At 42.1% G+C, this 21,498-nt stretch overlaps 1 protein-coding gene across 3 annotated transcripts; it reads right to left on the bottom strand.

Annotated features, from left to right (window-relative positions):
• Positions 1 to 238: 238 nt before the first annotated feature.
• LOC110836372 (caspase-1) lies at positions 239 to 17,751 on the bottom strand. 3 transcript variants are annotated; one of them, XM_022077489.2, is made up of 5 exons: positions 17,555 to 17,751; positions 13,324 to 13,586; positions 3,690 to 3,862; positions 3,014 to 3,140; positions 239 to 852 (listed from the first exon to the last, which is right to left on the bottom strand). In XM_022077489.2, the coding sequence occupies exons 1-5, from the start codon at positions 17,656 to 17,658 to the stop codon at positions 608 to 610; spliced, it is 912 nt and encodes a 303-aa protein (XP_021933181.1). In that variant the 5' UTR covers positions 17,659 to 17,751; the 3' UTR covers positions 239 to 607. The 3 variants fall into 3 exon arrangements, with proteins under 3 accessions (XP_021933181.1, XP_021933180.1, XP_021933182.1); XM_022077488.2 differs by having other exon boundaries at positions 247 to 852; positions 3,690 to 3,865; XM_022077490.2 differs by having other exon boundaries at positions 250 to 852; positions 3,023 to 3,140; positions 3,690 to 3,865.
• Between the last annotated feature and the right edge of the window lie 3,747 nt (positions 17,752 to 21,498).

The following is a 21,498-nucleotide window of genomic DNA, read 5'->3' as shown; positions in this document are numbered from 1 at the left end:
AGTTTAGATGCGTCATGTTTGTGTTTTAAAATTCAAATATATATTTATTATTCAAGTCTATACACAAACTTTTAAATTGTTGATGTTTATGACAATATCCAAACTCATTTTCATATAAATAATATTAATAACTCAAATGTTAATTATATTGTTAATAATTTCACAGAATAATGAACAACTAACATAATATGCAACATAATATGCAAAATAATAAGAAGATTAAAGGAACACCCACAACAGTAATCTACATCTACAATCAATGAAAAGCTTTCATTAATAAATATAGAGTAGTTTTAAAGATAAAAAACCTGAAGATGATGCTATGACATTGAAACATGTAGTAGTATAAAGCGCAATAATGTAACATCGAGATAACGATAAATGGCGCAGAATATTAATATTAATTTTAAATTTTAACATCAACAATTTAAAAGTTTGTGTATAGACTTGAATATTAAATATATATGCATATTATGTTTTCGAACGGCGCCCAGTTTGTGGTCAAATAGATGGAAAGGGTGGTTTCAACACCGATAAAATGATTGAATAAATTTACTTGATTCGTGATAATATTTCCCGAGCGAAGTGGGCGCACAGTCCGTTGGCCTCACACCCGCTGATTTTGGCCGAAATAAACAAGTCTCGTCAGCATAGATGTGATGACCGGGATTTGCTTTTTCCGGTCCATGTTCTCGTCACCTGGAACAGTGGACTGGTAGTCGATGGCCACACGACGGCAAACGAAGGTCAGCAGGGTCAAGAGATCGCGCGTCCGACCGTGGGTCTGAAGCTCGTGACACAGCGCCTGGATGAACCACGAGCCGGACCGAGGATTCCGCCACGAGTAGTAACCTGAATCACGGAAAGCGACGAGTTAGATTTTCCCGAAGCAAGTACGCTGCGCCTCCGGACGGCCTCTGCTCGACAGATATCCATCTGGTTCTTTTCCCCGTCTCTTCTGGGCGTTGTAATGCATTGCAATGTAACTTAGCCCCAGGTTGGCAGCGTCATAGACGCGTGACCCGTCAGAGTCGCAGCTCAGGCACCCTGCAAGTTGACCTATTTGGTCGGATGACGAAACGTACTAACTCGATAGCTTCAGAATGACCGATAGCAGGTAAAAGTTTCATGAGTACTTTAGGCGTCAGCGGTATTAACTGGCACGGGCCAATAATAACTGAAATGTCTAAGCTTCGCCGAAGAACACGCACCATCATCTAGGCCAGTCCCTGTCAGAGTAACAGCAATCACAGGAAGTACTTGAACACGTGACAACGAATGGGGCGTGTAGAATCACTAGTTTTGTTTCCACTTATTAAGACTTGTTGCTGTTCATTACACAATTCAACATTCTAACTTGTTTATCCCTTTTCTAACACAACTGAAGACATGCGGAGTGGCGTGCACTCACGTGGTAACCGGTCGAGTACTGGCTCGCCTCTTCGAAGGCGCTGATGGTTGCTGCTCTCTCCTTTGGCTGCGGTTTATGTAGGGGCTAATTAAGGGTGTTGGGATGATTTGCTGGTACGTTTAGGGTGGCGGCGGAAGCTGGACACAGACTCACGAGAATCCTGAACTAATTTTTTCCTTGGTTGAGCTTTGGAGTCGAAATTAGAACCGTCTTGAAAATATCAGAATTTCCTGACAAGTTGACAAAGCTAACCTTTGTCGCCCGAAAGGTGATGGTCATGATGCACTAGCTGCCATTATAGTTTTCACAATAGCCTATGACAATAGAACTACGGCTTTTACTAGAGTCAGTTTCTCCCCCAAGCCTCGATGAACATCAGGACTTAAAGTCTGTCACTCAAGAACCCCAATGTCAACAACTATGTGCACACTTAACTTTGAAACTAATTTAAACTAAAGAATCTGTCGCTGGGAGAAAGATAAAATAAAATGGAACGAAGTTGATATTAAGAAATTATACAAAAGTTTAGGGAATTAAACAAACTGACATCTAATTCAAATTCTTCTGATCAGTAATAGACGCTTGCAGCGTCATCGTATCCTCCTCAGTCCTTCTGTAGAACTTAAAAAAATAGCCGGGCAAATTACTCGTAGGCTTCAATTGTTAGAAATCTAACCTCTGCACTGCAAACAAAACTTCTGCACTAGAAGCACTCACCTCTGGACAATTTCTTCAGCCATTTCCGTATAAAAGATGACCTCTCTGATAACTTCCTATCTTACGTAGCGACGCAAATACAGTCTTGATTTTCAAACGGATCAGGAGTTCGAAGAAGACATCAAAGTCTGACAAATGACCATATTTAGCAAAGCATTCACTGCTGCAATCTTCACATATCTTGTCTATCGAGTCATTTGAAGAGTCTCTATAGTTAACTGTTCTGAGTCACTGGACAAGCTACGATATGATAAAAGGTGATGATGCACAGAACTTCAATACGACAAACACAGAAATGTATAGGCTTACTTTTCTAACTTTAATTAATTTTAAGGGTCGCCTTACTCCAGGATGTAAATAAACCTTTGGAAGAATTTTAGCTGACAGGAAAGTGGTTTAATATCTGTAGGTAGTCGTAAAATGCAACAGAAAATGTGGAATTGTTATGCAGGAGTATCTAACTATGTAGGCTAATTTTGCAGGGTACATTTGACGAGTACTAGCGTTGTGTCGGCTGAATAACCCAGCCAATATTACCCACCTACGCCACGAACTGCCTGTCATGGGTGCTTAACGTCTACTGCATGCAATGCCACGTCGATGAGTGTGCTCCGAAGTGAAATTACGCAGTTAAACTGTTCGATGTGCTCCTTAAAACGAGTAAAATAATCTATATGCGCATGTAACTGTATCTGTGAAAGAATTCAAAAGGCGGTGCTGAAAATTCGCCGAAGTCCTTACGCAGGTGCTCTGTGTCTAGCGACAGACAGCTCAAGGAAGTGCGGGCGATTAAAGTCCTGTTGGCCATTTCGCAACTGGAAACGGAATTCGACTGTTCCAGTTGCAACTCAAGGAGCAAAGTTACATTTCGATTAATAGCATTACCATCCGTACCGTCCACTGTGGAATAAGCTATGAGAATGTCCGCTTGCGTAGGAAGGACGTACGATGTGGTGTAGCTGTCCGTCACATCGACTGACACTCCGGAGTCCACCATTGTCCCTCGACAGGCCTGCAGAAAGAAGTGCACAGTGACATCGAAGGGAAATTAAAATGATTTGAGGTTTTCACAGCGGTGAGTAAGATTTCTGTCTTCTGGGTTATTGCGACGTGTAGTCTGGTAGAAGTTTACCGACGTTTCAGAGGTCCTTGCTGCCTCCATCATCAGGGCGATGACATGGACCTCTGAAACGTTGGTAAACATCTACCAGACTACACAGCGCAATAACCCAGAAGACAGAAATCTTCATACTCACCGCTGTGAAAAACTCAAATCTTACAAATGGAAAATTTGTAACCGCGCTGCAATGACAAACTTCTAATGTCTTGTCATTCAATCCCGTGTAAGTGAATTCGTGTGAAATTTCTCTCGGGAAGAGTTCAGACGAAGAACTTTCAGCGTTCCTGTTCTGAACACCGCGCGCGCGAAACCAACGCCCCTTCCTGTTAGTGTTCTGCTTACACTGTGAGAAACGCTCAGTCATCCTGCTCGCTGGCTGGCAACCAAGGACTGACAAAGCGTGTCCTGCCCTGTCCAATATTGATCAGGGGATTCTCTTACCTGTATAAAGAAGATTTTCGGTTTGCCGACCAGGGTAGGACACATGTCTCCTGTGAAGTGCAGCCACAATTCCTGTGTGTGGTAGACGGTGTCTCGGCTGTGCAAGTAACCGGAATCCCCGTGGGTCATCGCAATGACCATGATGCAGTCTGCCGTGCTGTGGTCCTCCAGCGCTGCTGTGAAACAATCACAAGTCCTTCGACTTAATAGCCAACGAGGTAATGAGCGCAGATCCAGAAGAATCATATGAATTATATTACGACAAAGAAAGAGAATCAGTACAACGGGGCAAGGGCCACTAGAATTGGCCTCAAGACGACGGAACACTTTTGGGAGTTCTTCGAACGCACGCCGGTCCGAGCCAAATACCTTCAAACACAGGTTTTCCTGTCGTTGTAACAAACTGCAATTCAATGAAATAATGCAAAAGAGAGGATCATTTTGTGTCTTCCGGCAACAAAATCCGTAAGTTCTTGCTCAAAAAATCAACAAACTGTTGTAAATTAATGTTTCAAAGCCACGAAAATTCAGTTCTAACATCAAAGAAAACACAAGTCACCATTATTCTGTTTGTTCTGAGATCTATACCAAACACATAAGAACTTAGAGGGTGCAAAACCCGTCACTGATTGTTAAGGAAGACGGTACATATAATTATCACTAGACCTCACAGATCTAATTAGCTAATTTACATTAAACTCGGTGAAAGGTTAAATGCAATGACAACACATCAAATCCCGTCATAAATTAATCTAAGATGACTGTCATCGAAAATACGTATGTGCACAGTGCAAAAACAAGCAACTTTGATTGAGGTAACGCTTAGAATGTCTACAGTAAAATGCACTACAAACAGGGCCGTACTTAGGCACAGACGCATGAGGCGCCAGCCTGGGGCCCCCAATAAAGTTAATTTTGTCAAAAAGGCACGAATTTTATTACGTAAAATTACAATGATAAATATCATGGTCACGCAAAGGTACTAGAGGCCCGGGCGGAAGAAGAAATCGGGGCCCCTTACTTATTTGAGATAAGAAAATATTAAACCGCGCCGCAATGAATAAACCAAATCCAGAGACCGGGTCACGCGAAATATTTCCTTTCTTCTTATTATGTGCAGGTTTCTATATTTCTGTGGCAACCAATGACCAAATTATATTATCATTTATAATTAAAAATATTAAACGTTTTGTGCTTTACCGATAGTGGCCCCCTAGATTCGGGGGTCCGGTGCGCCTCACTCAGAGCACCCCTCCCCCCATTTGCACAGCCCCGATAAAAACGGTATTTTTTTTAAAAAAAAAAAAAGAGGATGTGAAATGAGCTGCTTGTGAAAGGGTAGCGGACCCTGGTCACGAAAGCCTGAAACACGGCGATGGGAGTCGATGCGCTGACCACGTGATGACCCACCAAAGCTGGTCACCATACTCTCACGGACTGTTGCGACACAGAGTCTAGTTCATTTCAGTATTGTTCTTTATATTTCGCACTGTTACAACGTCTGTGTTTAAACAGATCGGTAAAAATAATTACTTTTTTCTGATTGTATTTATATATTTTTTTGTATTTTAAAGATTGAACACATCTGATACCAAGCAGAAAAAAACGAAATTCTGATAAATGTACAAAATGAAAAAAATCAATTTTTTGGATAAAACAGACACACTGAAACATCAATTGTAGAAAAATGTTAAAATGGACACATGTGACAAATTTAGTACAAACAATATCTAAATGTAAAAAAGGTCTAAATTAGAACACTGCCAAACATTGTGAAAGAATATGACCCAAGTTGAAGATGGCTGTCTTCTGGGTTGTTGCGTCGTGTAGTCTGGTAAAGGTTTATCTACATTTCAGAGGTCCATGTCATAGCCCTGATGATGGAGGCAGCAAGGACCTCTGAAACGGCGCAACAATCCAGAAGACAGCCATATTCAGACTCACCGCCGTGAAAACCTCTTATCCTACATAATGCAACCAAGTTGTTTAAGAATCTACGATATACGAAGAAAGAAAAACAATTTCGAAGCTTTGAGAAAATCTGAACAATTTCAGAATAGTAGGGGAAATTTTAAATCAACATATTACCAATGTAACGCATTCGAAATTCGTGCCAATGGAAATAACGCACAGAAGTGGAAGACTATGTGACATGATTATTGGTCACGAGTTGTTCAGTTCAGAACACATGACACTCGACGTATTGTCTTCTCGCTGTCTTCCAGAAATAAGGCTGAAATTCTAAACAGTCAACTTATCATCTGTAGTTTCCGCTGCAAATTACTGCAATGAGCTCTTCATGGAAAATCAGCCTCACCAGGTGGCCGTAGAAAACCGACGTTTCGGCAACCTGACGCAAATAAATTCCCACTGTGAATTAATATGTGTTCCAATGCTACAGGTTTCCACTTTCACCTGCAAAGTAAGTAAAAAGTAAAGTAAAGTTTGTCACACTATACGCCATGTAGGCGTTTGGGGGGAGTGGAGGCATAGCTCCTCTCTTCCTTGACCTCGGCACTAGATGGGGGTGAGTGGTCGGAATCACGCCCCTGCCGGCCTTACCCCCGGGAAAGGACCCCGGTACCCATTGTATAGGAGGCTGGGTGGGCCCCAGAGCCGGTCTGGACGCAGAGGCTAGAGGAAAAATCCTCTGCCCCCCCGTCGGGGATCGAACCCCTGTCGTCCAGCCCGTAGCTAGTCACTATACTGACTGAGCTATCCCGGCTCATGCAAAGTAAGTAACAGACCATAAAATTCTATTTTCGAAAATAAAAAAAGCAATTAACTATGGACAGAGGCAGGGGTCAGTTCTGATATGGTCAGTGATGCAAAGCGTAAGATCGAGAAGTCCGTAACAGCATCTCCATGGTAACAGTTGTAATACTTACAGCACTACAGACAATGGTCAGGTCAACCCACAACGCAGGAAATCCATTGCGAGAGATCATGGCAATCATTATTATTATGTCGACGTACACATAAGAATATTACTTTTCACGTGGAAATTCCAACTGCTGTTAAAGGGAAATCAGTGGCTGTGTCGCACGTGAAGCAAATTACTGAGGAGAACACTTCAACACGATGTGAACAATCGGTGTCGATGTAAAGTGAAAAGACAGAAACGCATTGCGTAACTAAGCAACCAACACTTCGAAAGCACAGCCCAAAGTTTCAACAACGCAAGGACCAGAGGCCGTCACTGCACGCGATCCTCTGAGATTTCCACGCACATCCCATCTTCACAAACGATGTTCTCCAAGCAAGTCTTCATGTGTTCCTGGAAATTTTCTCGTCAAAATGTGCTACGTATTTGTCATTCCTTTGGTTCTACCAACATCCCAGCGTATCCTGCCATAACCAAACTCGAGGTTCCGACGGTGTCCCTCGCATTACGCGATTGATTGGTTTCGAGAAATCGCAGCTTAAACTGATTTGACTTTTACGTACATGGGTAAAATAAGAATGCGTTCCAAAATGAAAAATAACTGTCTAAAATTTAGAAAGAAATGCAACAATTTATTTTTTATTCCACGGGGGTCGATTTTAAGTTACACTACAATGTAACACGTTGTGCAAATTTAAAAAAGACGAAATACCGCTTGTGATGCTTCTGATTCTGCAGCTGCAGGGAGATTGATCACTTACAAAACCGCGTAAAATGATTGACTCGTAGATGCGGGCGAATGGTGATTGAGACCAGTTTTAATCGATCTCACATCTGAAGGTTTGTGACGATCGTGTGTTGTTGAAGCAAACAATTTTCTGGACATTACCCATCTCCAAGACAAAATAAAACCAATAAAACACGACGTTTAGGAGATTGGAGTCTATCTCCGTCTTTAGGCAAAACCTACTTTGTTTGGCCCAATCGATACAGACCCCAAAAAAGTAGGAAGTCGATGAAAATCACAGCTAAATCCAACATCGTCCGTCTGCGTCCACGCGGAAAGGGGCAGTAACAGTTAAGAGAAAAGTTTGGTTCAAGAAGAAAACTGTATTTCATGCAATGCGAAATTTAGTGATGACAAAACCGAGGAGATCAATGGGTCAGATGAGATTCTTGTGAGGAATAGTATCATGAAGACAGCATTCAGTTCTGAAGAGCATGTAAATTAAGAGAGAAAACTTGGTCTGTGTGGAAGGAAGCAGACAGGCTTTGGATTGAACACAAAGAATCGCCATGAATTTTTAAGGAATCCTGGGGTCTCGGGTTCGATTCCCGGCGGTGCCCGAATTTATAACGTGTGTTGGGCAAAGCCGTGGTCTAGGCAACACGGAGTTTTCCTCCGTGGCATCCCAACAATTACTCCATTCACACACAGAAGAAGGCAATGGCAAACCACTTCTGGATCATCTGCCAAGAACGTATATGAACAGGTCCCAGTCCGAGAAAAGGATGGAAGGATCCTGTTCATATGGACCTGTCGTCAGACAGAACACTAAATAAATAAAAAATGTAAGTAAATATTTTAGAAGCGTCATAACTTTGTCAATTACAATAAGAATGTAAATGAAATAATTAATTACTCTTTGCAATTTAATCGGGAAGAATAATTTAAATAAAAAGTTCTTTGGATATTTTCCATCGTCTAAAATAATAAGACACACAATAAATTTAAACGACGTTTCAGAGATGGGGCTCTATCTATTTTATTGTGTGTTTTATTATTTTAGACGATGGAAAATATTCAAAGAACTTTTTATTTAAATAACTCACCATCATCACGAACTTTTAGATCTGGGAAGAATAATGTTTGGAGTTTCGGAATACTGCGAAACACAACAGGAAATATATTCATGCAAAGAGAACAAAAGAAAGTTCAGTTGCTTTCTTTTGCTATTCGTTATAAGTAAAGAAGCGAATTTCGTGTTTTGCTCGGATCTGCACCTTCCATGTTGCTGACAACTTCGGAGATCCAAGCGATTTCTCTTGTACACAACCTACGGTAATGTGAGCAATGTGACAGAGGCATAGTTTTTATTATTGACGATAAAACTGAATGCCGCAAAACCTCAGCCATAAAAATGTTCCTAATGTGGCTCATATTTATCCAGATTCCTTTACCCCATACATACGTAGTAGAATGACGTATAATGATATACATATTTTGGTAATTACGCTGAAGATGACGACCCTACGACGAAATCTACATCTGTGTATTACATTCACTTATTCTGTGGACAGAAATAAAACGATGTTAAAATGAATGTACTTTCCAAACAACGAAAAATAAACTACAGGGATATGGTTTATATAAATTATAATTCTGAGTTCAGAAAGTGTCTCTTGCTTTGGGCGAGGAATTACAACTGCTTGCAAACAAAACACAACCAGGACAAAGAAAGCGAAGGGTAATTTGGTACACCGCACAGTAGATTCATACAGAAAACCCATTATTTCTGGGGTAGTGGTGGAATACTTGTAGAATTTTAACAAGGAAACCTCTTGGAAAATTGCCACTTCGAAGACCGCGGTGGAAACCCGAGAACGCAATAAAAGTGGATCTTGCGGAAACAATCTGTGAGAATGAACGCAGATCAAGATCGTGAGCAAAAGCGAGGTTTGGCATTAATTAGCAACGCTAACGGGCCTTTTAACCCGGAATGTTACTGACAGGGAAAACCGAAATACTCGGAGAAGAAACTGTCCCAGTGCCACTTTGTCCACCACAAATCCTACGTGGTCTGCCATGGAATGGAACTCAGGTCTCCGCTGTTAGAAAGCGGCTGCTAACAACCTGAGCTACGCCACCGTCAAATTATCCAGCCAGTCAGTCAGTCTACACACGTAAATAATCTTCTGAGTCAGCAACCTAGTAAACTGAGCTACTGAAAGCATCGTTAAACAAACCACCAAATAAGAAAATCACCCACTCACTGGTGTACGAAGCTATTTATTTAACATTCTCGGAACTGGTTTTCATGTCAGGAGACAAATATGCCCAACGAAGCTGTGAAACTAGCAGAGGAGTTACGATTTCTTCACATACGAGATTCTATAAAAAAAACACACAGAGGAGAGAGAGAGAGAGAGAGAAAGGATAAAGCGAAGATACGAGCTGGTTACGGACCCGCTGTTGTAATACTTTCGTCTCACGCAATGAGACTTATGGCATCGACTGCTTAAGGCTACGAAGATGGCGTTACACTTTGTAAAAAGTTGTCCGTTGCACAATGCTAGCAGAAGAACTTCTTTCTGTTCTCTAGCAACAAATGCTTCTGCTCATGAAACACGGATTAACTAGGACCCGTTTATGCTTACATAAGTGAGACGAAGAACAACGGAGAAAGTACCACGTGCTCGAAGCCATCAAGGACGAGGAAGGAGGCGACAAGAAGCTGCCCGGGGGGGGGGGGGGGGGGGGGACCCAAAGCATGTTTTATCGTTCAGTAAGTATTCTGATCACAGAAATATTTACTGGTATCCTGCGATTCTCAGAATAACGACAAATTATTTCCTAAACAGCATTAACTTAATAGGATTTGAGACTTTCTCGGCGAGTGAGTAAAGTAAAGTTTGTCCCACTATACGCCATGTAGGCGTTTGGGGGGAGTGGAGGTATAGCTCCTCTCTTCCATGACCTCGGCACTAGATGGGGGTGAGTGGTCAGCATCACGCCCCGGCCGGCTTTACCCCCGGGAAAGGACCCCCGGTACCCATTGTAGAGGAGGCTGGGTGGGCCCCAGAGTCGGTCTGGACGCAGAGGCTAGAGGAAAAATCCTCTGCCCCCGTCGGGGATCGAACCCCGGTCGTCCAGCCCGTAGCTAGTCACTATACTGAAATCTTCTCTGGCAATCAGCCGCGTCAAGTGGTTACCGTAGTAAACCGACGTTTCGGGAACCAACTCTGACCCCATCATCAGGGTTCTGATGCGACTTCTGAGAATCCAGTCACATCAGAACCCTGAAGATGGGAACAGAGTTTGTTTCCGAAACGTCAGTTTACTACGGTAACCACTTTACGCGGCTGATTGCCAGAGAATATTTTATTAAGCATTAACGAATTTATTTCTGTAATGAAGAAGCGATGATTTTTCTATGAGGTAGGTCAGATTATGATAAAGTGAGATTTACATTCTGGCGAATGCGATTACAAGAAGACATCTTGTTGGGATGTAGTAAATATTTACCGAATTTTGAGTGACCCTTGCTGCCTCTAAGTGCCACCTGGTCATTGTATTGTAATTGCCACAGGCAAAGCGAGCTTGTAAACATCACAGAGAAAGTAGCCAGATCACACGGCCCTAGCCCAGCAAAGACCTCACTTGGTCATGTCGTCGACGGAAGTGGTGGCGTCTTTCAGTTTCTATTTACTCAAATATTGCTCCGACAAATAAGGAAAGGAAAGAGGCAGAAGTAATGCGGGTGTTTTAAAGGAAAGTGGGGCTCGAGTATTTCAGAATGAACCTTAAAAAGAAGGCGGTTTATTTATTTTGCAAAGAGACGGTCACAGTGACGAAATATAACGAACCTTAAGACGCATTATGACACCAACCACGCCGAAAGTATAACATTAAAGAAAACGCAGAGGAATCCGGGAACAATTATATTTTAACGTTTCACTGAAAACTGTACCAAGCAAATTTAGCTTTCAGCACGTGATAAATGTCGCATATTTTATTCGGTCTAGACGGCTGAACCACGACCAGCTCAAAACCTTATTTAAATTAAGTATGATCTCAGTGTGACGATCTGGTCTGTTATTCTGAGTTTCGGTGAATGAGTCTCAGCAAAATACTGCAAGTTCTCAAGTATCTTTGAAAACAGAGGACCTGAGTGGAATCAAAGGACACGTGTGTACAGGAGATTCAGGGCCCACCGTGGATGTGTGACGTTGGATTACTAGTCACGTCTTTTCGATTTCGTCAACGGTTTTCAGAAGAAAGTGGCTTTACAAAGACGCGAGCTCAAAGCTAATACCTAACTGTTCCCACTTTCCAACTTCGGCGGAGATAAACGTAAGTCAAACGTCTAAGATAAATAGACCTACAGCATCGACATCAGGAGTTTTACTTATTCTATAGAAAGTTTAAAACTTCAAAGTAAGAGAAATAATAAAAAATTAAAGTGTTTTCTTCTTAAATTTCTGTAGAAGAAGATTTTGCACCAACAAATATGGACTCCGTAGACTTTCAGAGTGATACAACGTCAAAAAATAAGATGTGACTGATCGATTACCGCTTTGTATTCAAATCGTGACCTGCCACGGTGGTCTAGCGGTTAGAACGCTGGTCTTGTAATCCTGGGGTCTCGGGTTCGATTCCCGGAGGTGCCCGAATTTATAACTTGTGTTGGGCAAGGCCGTGGTCTAGGCAACACGGAGTTTTCCTCCGGGGGCTTCCCCAGTTTCTCCGTGGCATCCCAACAATTACTCCATTCACACACAGAAGAAGGCAATGGCAAACCACTTCTGGATCATCTGCCAAGAACGTATATGAACAGGTCCCAGTCCGAGAAAAGGATGGAAGGATCCTGTTCATATGGACCTGTCATCAGACAGAACACTAAAAAATAAATTCAAATCGTGTCCCCGCCCCTCACAAAATCATTGTAACAGAAAATGTTCAGCTTATGGCAACGTCTGTCGCTGTGAGTAGCCACGTCGAATAAAGAAAACGACGCATCCTACCGGCGAAAACTTGGTGCTTGGTGATACAGAATTTTACTTTCCTTGAGCCAAGAATAGTTTCCCTTTGGACCAAACGACCAAGAAAGACCTTTAACAGTTTTTTTACGACAAGACTAATACCCCAGTATCTGTTTTTTAAAAGTAAACAAATTACTTTTGAACTAATTTGATTTTAAATTTACTCTTGCAACAGCCTGGATCAGGCACAGCTTTTACCCAGAAAACTTACACGTATAGAGTAAAGCTTTCGCGGCGACTGAAGTTGATGAAGGACTCTCGGGTAACAAGTCGCGTCATGTAGCTGAATGGTGAATAAACCATATCTTTTGCTAACGTTTCGAGAACAATGTCTGCTCTCATCCTCAGGGCTACTGCGTAGCAAACCTGGCCCTTTGTAGCTCGCTCGTCGATGGGAACTCTACTCGGCTTGTAACTCGAGAGTCTTTCATCAAAAACTTGCATGGTTTACGAAAAACATCAGACGAGAAAAGAATCACGATTTTTTTAATCCTCCGGAGAAAAAATGGACCTTCAAGCACTGATAACAAATTGAAAATTATTTCACGGTCGTGCCTAGTTACTGGTCTCGGGCCGGATGTGGCTTGCGGGCCGCCATTTGCACACGCTGCCCGGAGTGATGAAGCGAATCTCAACAACAGAAGTTAAAACTGATATGAAAGAGTGAAGCAAGGGAAGGTCGTGTTTATTCTTTAACAATGAAGGATTTTGTCAAAGAAAATTATTCAGCCACATCTGAAAGAGTGTGCAGTAGTAAGAATTTTAATAAACTGCCGCAAAGATTTAAAAACTTCTACTTTAATCTCTGTGTCCCTCGAGTGGATAAACAAAGAGGAATGTGAGCTCAGGCTTTGCCCTGGTAACGAGGTTTTGAATAATAGCGCAAGCGTTGAACATTAAACAGGAAACAAGGATAGATATGTCTGCGGCTCTGGGCACTTCCAAATGCTTTGAGCCCGAAGCAACTGTGAAGCTCAGGTCTCTTACTTTCCGTCAGCACAGCCGAGAGTGCGATGTACGTCAGGTCCTGGTGCACTCGGGTCTCGAATCCCAGTTTCTCCAGCTCGGCGCACAGGTTCTCACAGTCCCGCGAGCTCCCTCTACGCGGTGCCACGTCCGCGAACTCTTGGTGGTTCAGGATCAGGGCCACACCGCGCTTCGGGTGTCGCATGTTGTACTCCTCAGCGTCCTTGTCGCAGCCAGGCCCGGCGCTTACGTCGGCAGCATCATGTGCCACGCTGTCTGTCCCCCTGAAGTCAGAGCAAGCTTACGTTATTTGTGTCCCTACGTACGTTGCTCAAGGGACAGGTTCAAAGACGTCAACAGCGTATTAGCTGCGTCGCTAGAAGGACCAAGGTCACACGCACAGGGACCACGAATTACTCGTCCGCTATTCTTAATATAAAATGCAGTAGAAACAGTTTCCATCGCCCTTACGTGCTGTGACATCCACTGAGTGGTTCAATTTCGCATTTCACACATTTCAAGATGGCAGGCCGCAGGTAAGAAATGCAAATGGACACTGGTCCGTAAACGTCTCTCAGTCGATTTACAGTACTACAAAATCGATACAGGTACAAATTTATTGGACCTTATAGAATGCACATAAATGTAAACATGCCTATCTTATCTTTTCTTGTTTCCGTATGCTTGTCGCAAGATAGCTCAGTGGTTGGTTGAGTGTTCCAATACAGGCATATCTCGGAGTTTTTGTGGTTTCGGTTTCAGACCACCGCAATAAAGCGAGTGACACGAATTCTTTGGTTTCCCAGTGCATATAAAAGTTATGTTTACACTATACTGTAGTCTGTTAAGTGTGCAATAGCATTATGTCTAAAAAAACAATGCGAGAATTACCAAAATGTGACACAGAGACACGAAGTGATCACATGATGTTGAAAAAATGGCGCCGATAGACTTGTTAGACGCAGACTTGCCACAAACCTTCAATTTGTAAAAAAACGCAATATCTGCGAAGCGCAATAAAACGAGGCATGCCTGTAAACGCGTTAGTGGCCAACCAGCTCATGTGCAGGGAAGGAACAGAAGTCTTAGAGCGTAAGGCGTCTTGCTAACCCTTTTCACCTATCCTTTATTGTGACGCAGCTCAGGCTCGCAAACATTTTGCGTGAATTTTTCCGCAGAGTCAAGTGTTGGTATTTTCTCGTAGCGATTGCTAGAGAGTTAGTCAACTGCGCAAAGAAAGTGATTCTAACATGATCATCGTCGTTGTACATTAAAATAACTGTAAACCCTGAAATATTGTTAACTACCGCAAGCAATTGATACAACGACATCGAAACTTCCTTCATTGAGTCGTGTGGCAGTGAAATGGCTGATTTATAATAGGGGCCTTCACGAACTTAGGTTAAGAACCAAAAATGTTATTTCCGTTGCCTGTCGTCCAGGCCTGCGAAGGTTAGAAAACAAAAGGGATACAACGGACGGGTTGAAACGAACTGTCAATGCTGCGTCATCAGATAGGATTCGGCTGACGAGTGAGTGACTTGTATGAGCGAAAATTCGTGATGCAGGATGCCCCAGGTCCCACATTTCGAGGTCAAAGTCATCAACATGACAATGAATTAAATTCATTGTGCACAGAGACAATGAAGTAAAAACTCATCATAAACCACATTAAAGAAAGCACTAAGCAGGTGGCGACTCACGTCCTTAGCAGCCCAAGAACTGTTGAGGAATTGTCACAGAAAATGCCACTTCTCATACAATTCCGTGCGCCAAATAATAACGAGCGAATTCGTCTTGTAAGTCCAAATACAGAGGAAGCTGTTACTGAAAATAAGTCTGAGGTGATATCTCATAGTCTGAAAGACTTTGTGAAGTACTTGATGGGCAGAAACTGCAAAAATGCACAAGAGACTTCATCATGGCTATGAAAGAAGCTCATGCCTTACACAGTGAAGAATTTATGAATAAGCTAGTAAATGTAGCTAAGTTCTGTGCGTTATTAACACAAGTCATGTGAATTACCCAAGAAATATCACGCCATTGTACTATCAAGAGAATTTCAATGTACCTTTGAAGGTAATAACCATAAGTAAACACAAGAAAGAAAGACCACTACTTCTTACATGTATTCATAATACAGTAAAACTTCTCTAACTCGGGGTTCCACGAAAATGTGTCCAACTTACAGAAGTGTCCAAGATAGAGGGAAGGAGAAAAATCAGATTGTGGTCTAATGACAATATAATCTATTTACTTACATACACTAACTACTAGGCTTACTTGAATTAAGAATTAATGACAATAGTATTAATAATAATCTTTTGAAGCCCACTCCCATGCATTGCACATTATACCCCAGCCTCAATAACATTTTCTAAAGTTAATTCCACCAATTTTCGCTTCCCCATCGCAAAAAGAAAAATTCCTTTTCTGTTAACACAGTCTGAACTCAAATGCAAGCTGTGCAAACTGTGTCTTCTGCAAAACTGTAGTCCTGTTAAGGGTTCAGCAAAAGAATAGTTAAACACTTGCAATGCATTCCAATGATGGGTTCGATGTCCATAAAATAATCCTCCAGAGAGGAGGCATTCATCAGTCAGAAATTCAAAATAACAAAATATGTAACTGAAAAAGTTTCCCTGAAAAGCATCGAAGTTAAGTGCACGAACCTGTCCAACTTACAACAAAAGGGGTATCAAGTTCCACGATAAAGGGGTGTCCAGGATATAGGGGTGTCCAACTTGAGGGGTTTTACTGTACGAGTATAAGTAAATTCCTCATTGGAGTAGGAGTGAGATAGGAGATACTCTTTTTCGTGATTCTGACTTTTTACAGTGCAAGGGAAGATTATTGAAAAGCTTAATTCTAGTATAGTAAACTCCTTTTTGATATTTACTGAGTTTAGTGTTTGTCATATGAAGGTTATATCTGTATCTTGTACTTAGGCCTATATTGTGGATATCTGAGTTTGTTTGAAATTCACAAACAACCAAACGTATAGAAATTACAGGTACCTAGAGATGATTTAAGGAGAAAATATCACTTCTGTGATCCTGTCATAAAAGCAAAATGATTTTGTTAACAGTGCAACACTAGACCGAATCGGAACAATCGACCGGGTCCTCTTTAAAAGTGCTTAACGATATTCCATAATCCCTCCTAGCAAATGTCGGATAGTACGTTAAATTGGTGCACGACCACTTTCTTCTATGTTTTTTTTTTCATAATTCATTTTTCATTTATCACCTTATCGTCCGACGCTACATAGTACGACCACGTTGCATCACACCACAAATAACAAATAACACATACTTGTAAAATTATTCAATTAAAATACTAAATGTATATAGCAGATTGACTGTCATCTGTCTCTGTACATAATACATATTTGTACATGTTAACTGTGATTAGATAAGTTCAACCATTCCTTCTAAGAGGACAAACAGCTTGTCAAATGACGTCATTCAGTTGCCAATTACGATGTTACAGTTTACTGTAAAATAATTAACTGCAAAATAAATTTTAAAAGTTTTCATAATAAAGTTACTTTGGTTTTGACAAAAACCTAATTTAAAACTCTGTTAACATAATTGTACGAGCCGGGATAGCTCAGTCAGTATAGTGACTAGCTACGGGCTGGACGACCGGGGTTCGATCCCCGATGGGGGCAGGATTTTTCCTCTAGCCTCTGCATCCAGACCGGCTCTGGGGCCCACCCAGCCTCCTCTACAATGGGTACCGGGGTCCTTTCCCGGGGGTAAAGCCGGCCGGGGCGTGATGCTGACCACTCACCCCCATCTAGTGCCGAGGTCAAGGAAGAGAGGAGCTATACCTCCTCTCACCCCAAACGCCTACATGGCGTATAGTGGGACAAACTAAGTTAACATAATTGTATGATGGCCTATATCTCGATTTAAACTGGGGATCCTGGATACTCGGAACGATCCGTTCTTCCAGTGCCTGAGCATTGCGGGTCCCAACTTTTCCTTGGCTTGATCTATAGATATTCGGTAGGACTCCTTCCTTGGACGAGGGATCGGCCCGTCGCAAGGTCTCTACCTGTACACAGGACAGCACAACACAGGAAAACATCCATGGTTTGAGTGGGATTCGAACCCACGGTCCCAGCGACCAAGCGGCACAAGGCCCACGCCTCAGACCGCGCGGCCACTGCGGACCCCTAATTTAAACTAGAGAAAAATATTAAATTTTCATTATATGTATTACTCATGAAACTGTCTACACTTGCCTGCTCTTGAAGTCGAAAGCCCATGCATCAGTCTGACTCTCATTCTCACTGACGTGTTCTGCAATTTCCTTCTCATGACAATTTTCAATTTTCTCTCTCTCCATCTCGTACTAAAACCACGTTCCTGAAATCCGAACAAAGCGCTGCATTGAACTCCTCTTTGAACCACTTAAACACGGAATAAGCCCGAGATAAAAATGTCATTGTGATAAAGGAGTCACCTATCGTCATACTGTGTAACTAAAGGAATGTGACGTAGGCGGAAGGGAACAAGCTCCATGCATCACACACCTTCTGATAAATGATTAATTTGAGTGTTTTTGATGCTTTTTAACTGTGACGTCACGTAGCGTCGAATGATAGGCACGATAAGGAAAGGATTTGGATGTGTCGTCTATATTCCATATTCGGAAGGATGTGTGAAAAACCACGCAACTATTAGTCAGAATATTTAGCGTTCTATCCGAGATCCGAACGCGGGCCATGCGAATGAGGTACGAATGCTAAATTATTGTCCTCTGACGATCCTTTAATCGCCGGTCAATGGGTTAAGATGAATCACTTCACGTTATTAATTTGTGAACCTGTTGTAAGCTGAAATGTAGTCGCCAAAAAAATTGCATGCAGTCAGGGCACAAAGACAGATCACATTTCATAAATTAGCACATTTTTATACCACAAAATCCGGCTATCGGTGGCGTGTGGGCATTTTTATTGTGACAAGTAAAGTCACACGTGTTAACAGCCAAGGCTTTAAGCGCCCGGTGAACAGTAAGACACCTTGGCGGGAACGCAGCACTCAATTAAAGGCTCCAGAAGGAATTATCTTTCCCACCCGACAATAAGGTGGCGAATGAAATGCTTAGTTGCGTTGCACTCCGCTTGTGAGAGGGCACAGAGACGTTCAGAGCGTGTAGATTTTGAAGTGAATCGATCCACTTCACTTCATTCTTTACTGCGGCAAGTTCATTACAAGCTTCAGCAAAAGAACTGCTGACCTGCATTTCCGCTTTATCTTCACGCATCGATCGTCAACGGCCTTCAGACGAGAGGCGATAAGACACAGCCCCGCTTTCTGATGATTAGCAGTAAGAAGGCACCAGGTGGACCGAACTGCTTATTGCAAGGCTATCTATGACGAACAGCCTTTGTACCCCCAAATCTTGTAAGGAAGATAAGGGGAGAGGCATGGATTGGAGAGGACCGAAATCGCGGGAAATAGACGTACTCTGTGTCATTCATAAAACAGGGAAATTATGGCGTATAGTTAGGATCATACTTGAGACGTTGGCGGCCTGGTAGGCAACTGACGTGCGCATTCTGAACCCCCGCACCCCTTTTATGAATGGAAAACACAGGTCTTCAGTACAAATTGATCTGGCACTTTGGGGTTCACGTAATGAAACTGAAGTCATAAGTCTTTGATATTGTGGAGGAAATTAGTATGACGATTTCTGTCTTCTGGGTTGTTGCGCTGTGTAGTCTGGTCGATGTTAACCAACGTTTCAGAGGTGATACTGGTAAACATCGACCAGCCTACACAGCGCAACAACCCAGAAGACAGAAATCTTCATACTCTGATGACGGAGGCAGTATGACCTCTGAAACGTTGGTTAACATCGACCAGACTACACAGCGCAACAACCGAGAAGACAGAAATCTTCATACTCTGATGACGGAGGCAGTATGACCTCTGAAACGTTGGTTAATATCGACCAGACTACAAGCGCAACAACCCAGAAGACAGGAATCTTCATACTAAGAATCGCCCTGATGACGGAGGCAGTATGACCTCTGAAGCGTTGGTTAACATCGACCAGACTACACAGTGCAACAACCCAGAAGACAGAAATCTTCATACTCACCGCTGTGAAAACCTCAAATCTTACAAGAACTTCGAATCTCATGGGGCAGTGACAGACAAGAGAATGGTTTTGTATGTTTCTTGTGTAATAAAATTCAGTTTGAGTTTAACTGACTTCTTGGGAAATAAAGTTCGAAACGAAACCATTTATGAAATTAAGAAAGCTAAATATTTCTCATTGTTGTTACACTGCGCTCTTGATTTTGCATAGCGAGAAGACAGGATCGTCAGAATTACCGATGGAAGTGTTTCTATACAAGAGACCTGCATGAACTCATTTAATACCCATGAAGACAGATAGTAAACTGGCATAACAGATGCTTAATAAATTACTCTTTGTTGGGAACCAGGTACGAAGCGTTTTGCACTCTAAACTTCATTCCGCAGCTGTAAAATGTCGTTTTCAGGGAAGCCTATTTCATAGCAGTTTTCCTAGGTTTACTCAATTTTTCCTCTTAAAAGAAATTGCCTCTTTCTATTTCATGACTCACGAAATGCTTCTGCAACATTCTTAGAACACCCAAGGCATATATTCACAGTCACGAATATTTCTTCCAAATTTCGTATATTTTCCAATCACGTAGTCCGCAACAATCAGGAAACAGAAAAAGTAACGCGATACAACATACATCACAGCATATTTTAAGAAGAATTACGATTTTCAAACTTCATAATGAATTCTGCTCGGGCTACCAGCCGTGTCAGGTGGTTGAATGGAGAAAGCACCACGTTTCGAGAACCATCTTCGTCCTCGTCCTCAAGGTACTGAACTGGCTGGCAGCCTGAGAAGAATTCATTATACTTAGTCGCCGTAAAACATACTTCATTGATATTAATATTTCTGCAATGGCCCCTGGCGTCGAATCTACCTGTCGGCAGTGATTTTTCGCCTTCCTCATGACATATTATGAGTTGTTTTATTTTGAATGTGGTGTGTTGTTTTGTTGTGTCTCATTGTTTTGTTGTGTCTTATTGTTTTTGTTGTGTATTATGTTTTTTGTGTCTTATTGTTTTGTTGTGTCTTATTGTTTTGTGTCTTATTGTAGGACCACTGCCACCGGGTAAAAACCCATTTGCAGTCAAATAAATAATAATAAATAATAAAAGACGAATCGACCAATACTGAAGCTATTCTAACAAACTGTACGTAGTGACGTCATTCGTGGACTTTCAGTATTCCTCGTTCTGTTTCACCAGCAAGCAGGAAGTCGTCCTTACGCGCCTCATGATCTGTCACACTTTCCTGTGTCCAGTCCTCGGTAGTTCCTTTAGAAAATCTGTATGCATGCAGTGCAGTTGTTTCGTATCGAGACTGTTTCGACGTAGTCAGGACAAAACTGGTTAACAATGACCAACAAATACGAGCCACAGCGGACAGCCTCGTGGGCTGAAATGCGCCTGGCATTAATACACTGTAAGTAAATGCTAGTTAGTGATAACAGGGGTTCGAAGTTGTGTTATGATGGGCAAGAAGATCTTTAATGTATGTAGATCCTGTACACTGTTAATGTTGTAATTGTCACAGGCTACGGACTCGCGTGATGCCGAATATGGCGGCGAGGTAAGCGAGGTGCAAGGAGCTCGAGCAGTGGAAGCACATTTCGGTGAGCAGTTTTCGTTCATTTATCCTCTTGTATGAAGAAAGGCATTAAGAGAAACGCGCGACAAAGCAGTACATTTTGGGTTCTGACTTCGAAACTTCATTTTTGTAAGAAATTCACGTTTTGTCATGACCATCGGAAATCGGAGACACAAAATTACATTTTTTTTTAAATTGGACGTCCTATCTGCTTTGCGATCTCGAATATGGACGAAACTCCATTAAGAAAAGGCTGCAACTAGCTCGGCTGTAAAATTCAGCTACGACATTCTAAAAAGAGGCGACGTTCTTTGGGCGTCAGGCACGTGTAACTTTCAGTGGTCGCCATGAATGTGTTACTTCAGTAATCGTTAAATTAATTTATTTCTGTTGGACGCGGAACCTCGCAATTAAAATTAAACTTCGAACGTGCTCTATGTCCGTATTATTCATGTTTCCTGTTTTGTATTGATATTATTGTTAGCTTTCATTCTCTTCAAG

The sequence above is a fragment of the Zootermopsis nevadensis genome, unplaced genomic scaffold (genome assembly GCF_977971745.1).
Source record: "Zootermopsis nevadensis isolate Lab colony 2312 unplaced genomic scaffold, Znev_1.0 Znev_ptg000011l, whole genome shotgun sequence".
NCBI lineage: Eukaryota > Metazoa > Arthropoda > Insecta > Blattodea > Termopsidae > Zootermopsis > Zootermopsis nevadensis.
This window is presented reverse-complemented; position numbering and strand designations above follow the sequence as displayed.

What these genes read in the sequence shown, in the direction of transcription:
- LOC110836372 (XM_022077488.2), bottom strand. Translation starts at nt 17,658, where the DNA reads ATGGAGAGAGAGAAAATTGAAAATTGTCATGAGAAGGAAATTGCAGAA. An exon ending in CGAAAATCTTCTTTATACAG is followed by an intron (nt 3,141 to 3,689) that starts GTAAGAGAATCC and finishes TTCTTTCTGCAG; the next exon opens with GCCTGTCGAGGGACAATGGT. An exon ending in CACAGTGGACGGTACGGATG is followed by an intron (nt 853 to 3,013) that starts GTAATGCTATTA and finishes TCCGTGATTCAG; the next exon opens with GTTACTACTCGTGGCGGAAT.